This window comes from Alligator mississippiensis, chromosome 1 (genome assembly GCF_030867095.1).
Source record: "Alligator mississippiensis isolate rAllMis1 chromosome 1, rAllMis1, whole genome shotgun sequence".
In the NCBI taxonomy this organism is placed as follows: domain Eukaryota; kingdom Metazoa; phylum Chordata; order Crocodylia; family Alligatoridae; genus Alligator; species Alligator mississippiensis.
Genome location: NC_081824.1, coordinates 480,143,366 through 480,155,850, shown reverse-complemented (window position 1 = coordinate 480,155,850; position 12,485 = coordinate 480,143,366). Strand labels below are relative to the sequence as shown.

Genomic DNA, 12,485 nt, shown 5'->3' with positions numbered 1-12,485 from the left:
GACTAACTGGCCTATAGTTCCCTGGGTCCTCCTTCCTCCCTTTTTTGAAAATGAGAACCACATTGGCCCTTTTCCAGTCCTCTGGCACCTCGCCAGAGCACCATGAGTGCTCGTAAAGCCGTGCCAGGGGTCCCGCAATGACCTCTGCTAATTCCCTCAGCACTCTGGGGTGGAGATCGTCAGGAACAGCCGATTTAAATATGTCCAGTCCCTCCAGAAGTTCCCTGACTAGATCCTCACTGACCCTGGGCCTGGCTGCGCCTCCCCCGGGGCCTGAGGGGGTCCTGGCGGACGGGCTGATCTGGTTCCTGTTGAGGAAAACGGTGGCAAAGAAATCGTTAAATAGGTTAGCCTTGTCATCTGGTGCGACGAGCAGATTTCCTAGTGTGTCTTGCAGGGGCCCCACGTTACCTGGTACCTTCTTTTTGCCCCCTATGTATTTAAAAAAGGACTTCTTGTTGTCCTTAATCCTGGTAGCTAGTTCCAGTCCCATGTCCACCTTGGCCTTCCTGACCGCCCCCCTACAGCCCCGAGCACCCGAGGTGTAGTCTTCCCTGGTGATGGCCCCTCCCTGCAATTGGGTGTACACTTCTCTTTTAGCAAGGAGACGTTCCTGTATGCTTTTGGTGAGCCAGGGGGGCTTTCGCGCCCTCTTGCCCCCTTTGACCCTTGTTGGGTTAACCTCCCTTTGGACATGGAGGATCGTCTCCTTAAGAATCAACCACTCCTCTTGGACACCCGACTCCCCTCCCATCCGGGACCTCAGTACTTCCCCAACTATTCTTCTTACCTCATTGAAATCCGCCCTCCTGAAGTCCAGGGCTGCTGCCTTGTTGCTGCCTTTTGCCACCTTGCGCTGGATGGTGAATTCCAGCAGGCGATGATCACTGTTGCCCAGGTGGTTGAGCACCCGCAGCCCGCCCACAAGGTCGTCGCCTGTGGCCAGCACCAGATCCAATAGATGTCTCCCCTGGTGGAGCTGTGCACCTTCTGGGTTAGATGGAGGTCCTGTATCTCAGCTAGGACCTACGTGAGTGGTCAGACCTGGCTGACTGCTCTTCCCAGCAGGTGTCTGGAAAGTTCAGGTCCCCCATGATGACCACATCTTTTGACCTAACTACCTCCGTGAGCTGACTTAAGAATTCCTGGTCTAGCTCTTCCCTCTGGTTGGGTGGTCTGTAGTAGATCCCCACCATTAAGTCCCTTTGCCCTCAACTTGCTTGTATTCTAACCCAGAGCACTTCAGTGTGCCCCTCCTCTGACCTTGTGCTACTCACTGAGGATGTGTATTCCTCATTGACGTCGAGCCCACACCCCCACTATTCCTCCCTGTCCTGTCCCTCCTATACAGCCTGTGCCCGCTTGCCCTCGAACATCTTGTTCCATGCTTCTCTAGTTCGGGTGCTCACCGGGATCCGCCCTGCCGCTGCAGGTGGTCTTACAGGGAGGTCTTCACACACGCTGCAGATTGCCCCCTTCTCTCCTGCCATGACTTTGAATCTCCTTCAGTGGGGGGGGGGGGGGGCTTAGTACTGTGCAGTTACCCTCGTTAGCCACCTGCTCCTTCAGCGGTCTTCCACGAGGCTCCACCTCCCTTCTACCTCGCCCTATACCCAGCCTGGAGGGTCACTGTTGATCCTGCAGCCGATCTTGTACTCCACGAGCCTCTCTCAAACAACAAGCGTTTGGCTCCTCTTCCCGCTTTTCTTATCTCACCCTTCCTCAACACCTTCCGGTATGGGGAAACACAAAATACTCTCTCTAGCCAAAGAAAAGAAACAACAAACACAAGAAAACCACCACCAACACCGTGCCTCCTTGTGGACCCAATAGCCCCTCTGCACTCCTATATGACCAATAGGGTCCTTTCTGGTTCGCCTAGCCCTATGGCCCAGTCCCTGCCACCCTGGCTATGGTTGCTGTCCCTCGGGGCCTTCCAATGTTGTCACCCTCTCTCTGGATCTTCTTAATCCTGCAGCCCTCTCTCTGGGAATCCACAGCCCTGCAGCCCTCTCTCCAGGACTTCACAATAAGGCTGCCCTCTCTCCGGGTCTTCACCACTTTGCAGCCTTCCCTTTGGGATTCTCCAGCCCTGCAGCCCTCTCTCCGGGACTTCGCAATAAGGCTGCCCTCTTTCCGGGTCTTCACCACTTTGCAGCCTTCCCTTTTGGATTCTCCAGCCCTGCAGTCTTCTCTCCGGGACTTCACAATAAGGCTGCCCTCTTTCCGGGTCTTCACCCCTCTGCAGCCTTCCTTCTGGGATTCCACAGCTCTGTATCCCTCTCTCTGGGTCTTCACAATATTGCCCCTCCCCTTGCAGCGTCTCTCCGCATGCCCCGGGTCCCTCCACCGTCCCACCTGTTTGGATGCTGTAAGGAGGATCAGCGTTTCCTCCTTCTCCGTGGAACCTACTGGTCCCGGGGATTATCCAGGTTCCTTCCTTATTTTCTGCCTTGCCCACAACCAGAGCTCCTGCTCCTAGTGCCGGTTTGCCTTTACTGCCGCTGACGGCCTTTCCCTTGCTGCCTGAGGTGTCGGCTTCTCCTCTGCTAGCGATCGTTGCCTCTTGCTCTGCCCCATCCTTCCAGCTGACTCCACCAGCTGGGGGTCCTCCCAGTGTCCGACCCCCTGCCTCTCTGTGTGCCATTCTTTTTGTTTCTGCCGGCTGGTAATTGCTGTTGATGTCACCCGCCAGCCGCAGCTGAATGAAAGCGTGGCTAATAACCCGCGCAGGCTTTCCCCGTCGTTCCTATTTTGCCTCAGGTCCTGCTGTGGGTAAGTTTTCTTTTTTTACTTTTGTTTTTACTGCTCTTCCCCCATTTCCTGGCCCCAGGCCCCTCCCCTTGGGCTTTGGGGTCTCCTGTTTGTCTCTCCCTGTGACACAGCCTATAGCCCTTGATATTCACTGCCCAGTCGTGTGTTGGGTCTCACCATGTTTCTGTGAGCCCCACTATGTCTGGCTTGGTGTCAGCTAGCAGGAGGGCAAGTTCCTCCTGCTTGTTCCCCATAGTATGAGCATTTGTGTAGAGGCATTTGAGGCCTCCTGAAGATGTGTGCACTGGCCTCCTAATCTCAGTACTACTCAGGCCCCTGTTGCTTACCTGGGTATTTGTTCTGCTCATCGTCAGTCTAGGCTGGGCTGTCCTTGTGGGTATCTCATGGTTCTTTGGTTCAAGGCTTCCTCCGCCCTCATCTTACCCATCCCCCAATGAGCCTAGTTTAAAGCCCACCGGAGGAGATGCACCAACCTAGAAGAGCACACATGCTTACTTTGGGGAAAGGTGAAGCCCATCCCACCCGAGCATGTCTCTCATCGTGATGTGCGGGTCATTGTCTAGGAAGCCAAAGCCTGCCTCGAGACACCATTCCCAAAGCCACCAGTTGGTCTCTCTGATGCAGGTCTCATGTCGTCTTCTGCATCCACTCACTGGTAGGACAGAGGAGACTACCACCTGTGTTCCTATCTCCCTCAGCACGTCCCCCAGACCATGGAAGTCCATCATCAGGTGATCAGGGCTTCTCCTGGCCACATCTGTGGTGGGCCAATAGGAGGAGCTCCTTCGTTGACCATCCCACCTACCTATGCCCGTTCACCTGCCGGACTCCACGTGCCTCCCCAGGGGCACCTAAGACCTGGCAGACCATCTTTCAAGTCCCACCGCAGAGTCCAGAAGTAACGTGCTGCCACCACCCCGAGAGGGGACCTTCTAGGTTCTGTGTCCTCGGGGAAACACAGGCCTAATATTCCTACAGGTACTCACCCCAATCCAAGCACTTGGGGCTCCTCCCCAAGTTGGGGGCCAAAAAGGATAGTCTCCTTTAGTTCTCAGAACTAAGGGGCCTCCTAGGCATAATTAAACCCGCCTGTCAATAAGTCTCTCGTGCCAGTCACAAAGGAGAACTTTATTGGTTACAAAGGGTAGGGTTAGAATAGGGTAAGAGGTAGAGCACTATCAAGGGATTACCACTGAGCAAAACAGTCTGGCTGAGGTAGCCGTTTGATAGGCAAATGCATCACTGGGAGCTGACTAGCTCTCTAGAAACACTTACAAGTATCATCCAGAAGATGGTAGAGAAATGGCTCGGAGATTTCCAGAGAGAGAGGGCTTCAGAGGGATCAGATTCTGTCCCCGTGTCCTGATGCTTGTGCCATGCTGGCAAAATGGCTTCTCCCCCACTTCTTCTTGGACCAGGCCCTTATATCGCCTTTCTGACCTCAGCAGCCCAGTCCAATAGAATCCAGCAGTGTTGGCAACTAACCAACCAATTTAAAAAGCATGACTGGTTACCTGGTCAGAGGAGCAGGGGCTTTTCCCTCCCCCGCTCAGGTGACCAGAGTGACCACACCCTCAGCACCAGGCTTTTGTCACGTAGGCAGGGAGGAAAGTCCCCCCTCCCTCAGGAACTCGACCCCAGTGTCCCAAGCTGACTGGGACAGATTTCTGGAGGGAGACACAGATGGTGGCATTTCTGCCACAAGCACCATCAGACTCACTGGATCCCAGATGCATCAGCTTTCAGGAGCAAGTGCTCACTCATCAGAGGGTAAGAAATGACGTGCAGACAGCAGGTGTGCGATGCAGACGTGTTTATTTTAAATAGAAAAGGGAATGGAGGGAGGGGAGAGAGGGGAAAGCGAGGCAGTGCTGAGAGAGGTGAACAAAGTAACCAAGTAAAGCCCCCGAGGGACTGCAGGGATCTGGAAGTGAAGGATGAGAGTTTGGAGCCAGTCCCTCCCAGGGGGGTGCTGTACGTGTGGGGATCGGGAGACGAGCCCTGGGCCAGGGCAGCAGCAGGGTCCAGGCTGGAGCAGCTCCTGTGATGGAGACCCCAGCCCTGCCCCCACCCCGGGGGCACCGAGGGGTGGCAGTCGGGGCGCGGGGAGGGGACAGTCTGTGCCCCCCGCGGGTCATGGCAGGGACAGGGATTCCCTCAGGGCTGGGCTGGGACCGGGCACAGGGTCAGGGGAGCCGCGTTGGTGCCCCCAGCATTGGCACCAGGATAGAAATATGGGCTCAGGGTCCCGGAGAAGGTGTCAGTGAAAGTGAAGAGATGGGACCTGTCGGTCACGTTGTAAAATGAGACCTCGCCCCCCTCGTAGTCCAGGAAAACCCCCACCCGCCTGGGCCGCACGCACATGGGGGGGGGGGGGGGGTGAGGGCCTTGTATCCCCCGTCCTGTAGCCACACGGCCCAGTATCCATGGCCAGGTGTCAGTGTGACCTCCCCCTTCCTGCGCACAGACTCCCTGCACACGCCCAGGGCCCAGCCTGTCTAGTTTCCCACCTCCACCTCCCAGTAGCGCCTCCCGCCTATGAACCCCTTCTTGCCCGGGACTTCTGGGTAAGTGTCAAATCTCTCCGGGGTGTCAGGCAGATCCTGTCGGGTGCTTCTATATCTCACACATTTCCAATCCTCAGACACAACAAGTCAGGGATTTGCTGTCCCTGGGTCCAGAGTCACATCCACTGGGGAGAGAGTCATAGGTCAGGGCTGGGGCAGGCAAGTCCCCAAGATAATGGGGAATTCACTGCGTCCCAGGACTCGTGGGTTGGTCTCTGCTGGGAAACCACCGTCGCCCCGCGGGGAAATGGGAAGAACAGGAAATGGGGAGAACAGGAAAGCAGGATGTCCCCACCACCCCTTCATCCCTGGGGCATTCCTGGCCTGGGTGCTGGAGCCACGGGGGGTAGGGACATGGGATGGAGGGATGGAGGAAGGGCAGGCCCAGGGTAAGAGAGGGGTTTGCAATGATGTCATCCCAGCAGGTCTGTGCCCTGCCCCTCCCCCACACCCAGCGGGGCTGCTCTGCCTGGGGGGGCAAGAGGAGTGGGCTCCAAACCCCTGAGCTGGTGTCGCGGGCACTGTTGGGAAGGGGGTGAGGAGGGGCAAGCAGGGAGGCTGCAGGGAGGGGGATGGGCTGGGAGACAGCAGAGAGCAGAGGGGCCCAGCAGAGCAGCCTGCCCGGGGGAAGGGCTGGCAGGGGGAGCAGGGGGCAGGGCCCGGGGGTCTCTGTGCTCTGGGCCGAGGGCAGTTGAGTGGGGAGGGGGCATTTCCCCACAGACTGCCCCGTCCCTATGGGCTCAGCTGCACAAGAGACACATCCCAGCCCCCCCCCCCCCCCACAACTGTGTGTCTGCTCTAGGGGTCTCCACCGGAGGAACTGCACTGGGACAAGGACACCCCGTGTACACAGGACCTGGGACACTGCTGGGACCGGGGCCGTCTGCCCCCAGAGCACTGCACAACCCCAGTCCCGTGGGCCCAGGTGCCGCACTGGCCAGCCTCCATTGTGCCAGAAGCTGCACATCCCGATGCAGTTTCCAAACAAAACGCAGTGATCTAGGAGCAGAAATCCCAATGGCTCCCAACAGGACCTGGGCTCTGGGGCCTCTTGGGGCCTGTGGAAATGCAGCCCTGGGAAACCACAGGACACTCGTGCAGCACTTGTGCAAGGGCAGGCTGGGGAAGATGAGCAGCCTGGGGTGGGGTCTGTTCAGAGCACTAGTGTGAATGCACCTTCCCCTCTGCTCTGTCCCCAGACCTGCTGTGACATTTTCCCACTTGAGGACATCAGTCCCTGCTCCCACCCAACACCCAGGCTGAAAACAGAGACGGGTCCAGGCCTACTTCTCCTCCCAGAGGGGTTTGTCCCCTGTTGTGAGCTGCACAACTCCCCTACAGCCATGCCCAGGCACCCCCAGCATATACAGTGCTGGCAAGGACCGGCTCACATCCCCAGGGAGCATCTGTGCTCTCCACCCCCCACCCCGCAGCCCCTGCTCACTCTCAACAACCAGGCAGGATCAGGGCAGGCTGGGGGATCCCTGCAGGGTGAGAGATCTCGCACCCTGATCTGGGTGCAGACTGGCCCAGTGCAGGCCCTCCCCATGGTCAGTCTTGTCCAGGCTCATGTGACCCACAAGGGATGGTGACAGGCTGGGATTGTTCATGCAAGGCACCCCTTGGGAGGGCAAGGTCCAATAGGCAGAAGGTAGTCGAGAAAAATTTAGGAGAGACATAAAGAAAAAAATCTTTTTCATAAAGGTAACTACAACGTGGAGCACACTCCCAGCAGAGGTTGTACCGTTGCCATCCCTGGAGGTGTTCAAGAGGAGGTTGAACAAGCACTTTGTGGAGCTCATTTGAGCCCAATTCCCTCCTGCCCATGGCAGGGGACCAGAATCGGTCATCTTACTGGTCCCTTCTGGTCATTCTTGCTATGACTGTGATTCTGTGCATTTAAGGAGTGGGGTGTGCTGGGTTTCATTGCAGAGCCTCTTCCATTCATGCTCTAGGGTCTGGACAGCTCCAGTCTGACCTCCCCTCCCCTCTCCTCCCCTCCCCAGTGTCCTCCAGGGGCTTGAGATCTGTGCGCACCTGCTCCTACCACACAGAGCCCCCAGAGCTTGGCCCAGGCCCCAAGGAGAGCCTCCACTGTCCCCTGTCCTCACTCCCAGCAATCATTCATCCAGGCAGGGCTGGGGGGTCCCCGCGGGGCTGGAGCTCTCACACCCCACTCTGGATGCAGACTGGCCCAGGACAGGCCCTCCCCACACTCAGCCTGACTCCAGGCTTGTCTTACACACATGGGGAAGGTGACAGCTCTGGGCAAGATAAGTGAGACATCCCAGATTTCTCTGCCAAGCCTGTCCCATTCAGGAAAGCCTCAGGGCTGATCCACACCACAGACTGAGCTGGGTCATCAAAGCCCATTTAAAAACGAATGCATTGTCTCTCCCAAACCCAGTCCTGGGTGAAACCAGCTCTGGGCTGCAGCTCTGTGTGGGCAGGACTGCACTGGCTGCTGCTTTGCACCATCATGGGCAGGAAACAGCTGCAGAGACCAGGCTGGGACCTGCCAGCTGGGTCTGTGTTCGTTGCTGCCTGGAGGGGGCTGGGGGATGCAGGCGCCTGTCTGCACTCCCAGGGCAAGCCAACGCCTGGCTAAGGCTGATGTCTGGGCCACCTGCCCTTCCTGCTGCCTCAGGGAAGGGACTGTTCTGCCTCTTCTTGGAGCCAGAGCTGACATGGCAGACATTGGGACTGAAAGCCTGAAGGCCTGAGTAAGAGATGCCTGAGGCAGGAGACAAGTTAGGTTCCCTAGCATCTGAATTCAAAGGAAGTGGCAGGGCAGGGACTGAGCTGCATCCAGGGCAGGGAGTGTGTGCAAGGCAGAAAGCTCCAGGGTGCGTGGAGTAGCAAGCAGCAGGCAGGGAGAGATGGGCTGGAAGAGGAAGCCCAGAGGATCCTGCTGTAGGGGCAAACATAGCTGGAAAGGAGCTGGCAATGGAGAGCAGGTAACAGCCTCTTCCTGTCTCATCCGCCTGCACTCGGGTCCTGTGCACAGCCCTGGGAATGGGCAGGATGGCACTAAGGGGACTCCTGTGGTGGTGCTCAGCTCCCTTGGCTACAGCAGGCTGCACCACACTGCAGGGCCCAGGGACTGCAGGCTGTTGGACTCCACAAGACCTTCCCCATTGCATGCAGAGACCCAGATTTCCCTTCAGCCCTTGACCTTGATTTGACAGACATGGGATCCTAGAGATTAACCCAGAGATTTAACCAGGAGATCAAGTGACTGCAACTGGGCCTGGGGCACATGGAAGAGGATAATCTCAGAGCACCAGCACTTTGCTGTCCAGCCCTGATCCTGGCATTACCTCCTCTCTCCCACAGCAGGAACAGGGATCCACCAGGTTGACCATTTCCCTGTTTCCAACTTCCCCTGTCCCCTCTGGAGTGACCCAGCCATGCCGTGCCTGGAAATTACAATGGGACTTTTCCCTCTGCTGATCCAGAGACCCTTGGACATGGGCTGAGGAGACCACTGCAGGACTGCAGAGGCTCTCTGCCAACACGGCAGTCACATCCCCTGTGCTGTGTGTGCCACATCCCCCAGTGCACTCCGCACGGCTCTTGCCAATGACCCTGACATGTGCTGCGATGTACCTCTGAATTTCCTTAGCATTTCCATCATCCCTGGGACGCTGCACGGGGTCTTCAGCTCTGTGGAAACAGCTTTTGCTTCCTCAAGCTTCACATCCTTGCTCCTAAGTGGAACATATCCCCCATCATCGCTCAGCCCAGCTCTTCCAGGGAGGTGTTCCTGCCACAGCCCAAACAGGAATGTAGTGGGAGGGGGAAGGGGAGGATACAGCACCTGTCCAAGGTCCTTTTCACATCCTAGAAAGGGAAAGATGAGGGTAATAGTGAATATTTCCTTCCTGGGTGAAACCATCTGTACCAACGTTCACTGAGTTTATGACTTGTCTTTTCTATGTGCATCCATTTTTTCACTGTCTGAAAATCTCTAAGTCTGGCTCTGCCTGGTGCACTTGGATGCGGCCAAGGGGTGATGAACTATTTCTTTACCGTCACCTGTCTCAGCATTACATTGCTCTGAACATTTGCATGGCTACCTCCAGATGTGATGTCTTGTCCATTTTGGCGGCTGACAGAAATGAGAAAAAAATCCAAAAAACCCTGTACTTTACTGCAAGAAGCAGCACATTATTTCAACCTCACTCCACTGCATCTGTATAGATCATGCACTTCAGCAAGGCATTTTGGTGCTTTACTATAACGCTCATTCAATCAACTATTAGAGATAAGCTCCAGGAAAGCCCCACTGAAGCACCCAATCTACATAGACATTGGGCAAGCCAGGTCCAACTAATGTGGTGCCTCATCTGGGGATGTGCTGGGTTCAGTGCGGGGGCACATGAACTTACAGTACAGCCCTTGACACTTCTCCGAAATCAAAATTTCCTGCCAGTACAACCTTGTAGACCTCTAGGATGATGGAAACTCTTGTCTGAGTCTTGGCTCGGTTTCCCCCAGTTCTGGGGTCCAGGCCGAGGGCTGCTTTGTGCCAGACGGCAGCAGCATTGAGGGGCCGGATCAGCAGCACACGCTCACCTTCAGCAGCTCAGCAGGTGTCTGCCGGCTCTTCTCTATCTCCGAGATCAGCGTGCGCAGAGAGGAGCTTTGCCGGGAGAGTTGGGCTACGTTCGCCTCCAGGCTCCACAGAGTCTCCCTCTCCTCCTCCTCCAGTCTCTGCAGAAGCCGCTGCTCCTCCTCGCTCACAAAGTGACGCAGCTTCTCGCACTCAGACTGGATTTGCTCTCTCTCTTGCTTTACCTTGTTCTTCAAGAACAAGTAGTAAAAATAAGTGTGAGCTGCGATCTCCACTTTCAACCTTTCAGTGGGCATGAAGTCAGTGTGTGCTGCCCTTTGTCATTAGATATACTGTCACCAGATATATATTACATCCTTTACACATAGCGATGCATGATCTAGAAAGGATTGCATAAAATATTTTTACCCAAAGCCAAAAGGGTTGGTACACTTGGATCTGGGACACTTGTAAAGGCCACAGGACACTGAGTAAAACCCAGATGCATGGGGAGGGCCCCAAAAGAGATCCCCCATCACCAGCAGAAACTCTTTACACAGGAGTCAGGCTTTCCTGCCATTGCCTTGTTCCCTTCTTAGGGTGTGGAAAGTGTCAGCTGCTTAAATGACCCCGCAAGAGTCAGGAAATACACAGAACATAATCCAATGTACAGAAGAGGAAGAAACTGCAGGGCTTCGGGAAAGTTCCTGCACCAGTCCCACAAAACATTACCTCTGCCTCTGTGAGAGCTGCCCCAGGCTGGGGAGCCTTGAAGCCCCTGTCCATGGGCCCAGGGCAGGGCAACAAGAACCGCCTCCCCCTTGGCCCTGGGATGGGGAACAGCAAACTCCAGAACCCCTTTCCCTTCATGCGGGGGCACCGCGGGTGAAAGAGCACAGGGCTCCCGTTCCCCGCAGGGCAGGGTAATGCAGAGTGCCCAGCCTGCCCTGCCCCAGGGCACCGCAGGAAGGGCTCTGCACCAGTCCTCCTCTGGCTCAGTGATGCCCATCGTGATAGGAGGCTTTTAGGTTTTAGAGAACTTCTAGAAGAATCTCACAGAAACCGAAACACTGATGTGATGGAAATCCTGCTGCGGTGCCCAGACCCCTGGGACAACTGGGAAAGACAGAGACATGGGCTTCAGTGTGTGCAGGAACTGCAGCAGCTCTGGGAGCAAACATGGCTCCAGCTTGCAGAGTGTGGCCCATTTTATGGGAGGTAAAGTATGTCATCCAGGCCAGGAGCAGTGGCCTGTACTCCCCTGGAAGAGTGGCAAGGAAGGGGTTAAGCTGCCAGCACCTCAGCCCAGTGTGGTCCCAGCTCTCCCCCAGACCGCAGCATCCCCCTGATGTCTAGGAAGAGCTCCCTCCATGGCACACCGCCCCTGAGGGGGCAGATCTTACAGCCGCCCCCACCCCGCACTGCCAGCTCTGCATGGGGATGAGCTCTTGAGGACACAAACTGGCACCTGCCTTCCACGCCGCGGTGCTGTCCTTCTCCTTGGACTCCATCGCCAGGGCTCTCTCCATCGCCTTCCTCAGAGGATCCAGGACTCGCTGGAGCTTCACCTGGCAGGAGAACCATCAGGTCCTTATTCCTGACCCTGACACATGCTGGGACAAGGAGGGCTTCATACGGGATCAGTAAATGTGCAGGGAAAGCAAGCAGCAGAAGCAGCCGTGTGTGGGGCTCTGGGGCCCCGGGACCAAAACCCAGCAGAGTCACTGGCCAGGACCGTGCCCAGGGCAGCGCCCATCCCCGCTCCTCTTGAGCCCTCTTTGCAGGCTCTGGCTCAGGGGCTCTGGCACCGGGTACAAGACGCAGCTGAAACTCTGCTGTGAGGGAGAAGTCACCTCAGTGCTGCTCTGCAGACACACGTAAGGAGCAGGCAAAAACCTTCTGTTATTTAGCAGCAAAAAAAATGGTGCAACATTGCCCTCCAGCACCAGCAAATTCCAGCTGCTGCCCCTCGACAGAAGTGCATGTCCCAGAATGCCCTGCACCCACGTGCCCTGCTCCCCCACTCATCCTGACGCTGCTGCACTAAACGGGCTGGGCCAAGAAGCTCATTCAGAAACGTCCCCGAGGTGTCTGACCCTGGGGGTTCGTGCCCGTCCCTGGGATGCACAGCTTCTCACCTAGCTTGGGCCAGTTTGGGAAACAGGCTTGGTTACCGCTGGGGCAGGAGGGGTGGGTGGCTGGAAGGGGGCAGGTCTGCAGCACACAGGCTTTGCCCTGGACCAAGGCCCTGTTGCATTTCCTACACCTGGTCCATCTCCACATCCCCTCTAGTCTCCTCCAGACGCTTGTTCCAGACCAGGGCCCGGCCCCTGTGACAGAGCCAGCTCCCATCCCTGTGCCAGGCAAGAAACATTGGCAGGGCAGGGTCCGAGGGCAGACCTACTCGGAAAAGCCCAGTGGGGCTGCATGGGCACCGGAGCACGCAGAAAAAGTGTCCATGTGCTGTCGGGGACAAAGGAGCAGGTTCCCTGTTGCACACAGCCATGTCTGGAGGGAGCCAGCTTTTAATGGTCCCCAAGAGCTCCAGTGGGTTCAAAAACAAGGACCCAGCACACACGACCCCGGCA

The 12,485-nt window shown here is 56.7% G+C and overlaps 1 protein-coding gene across 1 annotated transcript in view; it reads right to left on the bottom strand.

Annotated features, from left to right (window-relative positions):
• LOC132249526 (E3 ubiquitin-protein ligase TRIM11-like) overlaps positions 1–10,214 on the bottom strand; it is a 103,270-nt gene extending 93,056 nt beyond the window's left edge. The window contains exons 1-2 of the mRNA XM_059724846.1: positions 9,921–10,214; positions 8,952–9,108 (exon numbers count right to left, since the gene is read on the bottom strand). Of these exons, the coding sequence (XP_059580829.1) occupies positions 8,952–9,108; positions 9,921–10,214 (451 nt within the window). The remainder of the gene's footprint in view (positions 1–8,951; positions 9,109–9,920) is intronic.
• Positions 10,215–12,485: the final 2,271 nt, after the last annotated feature.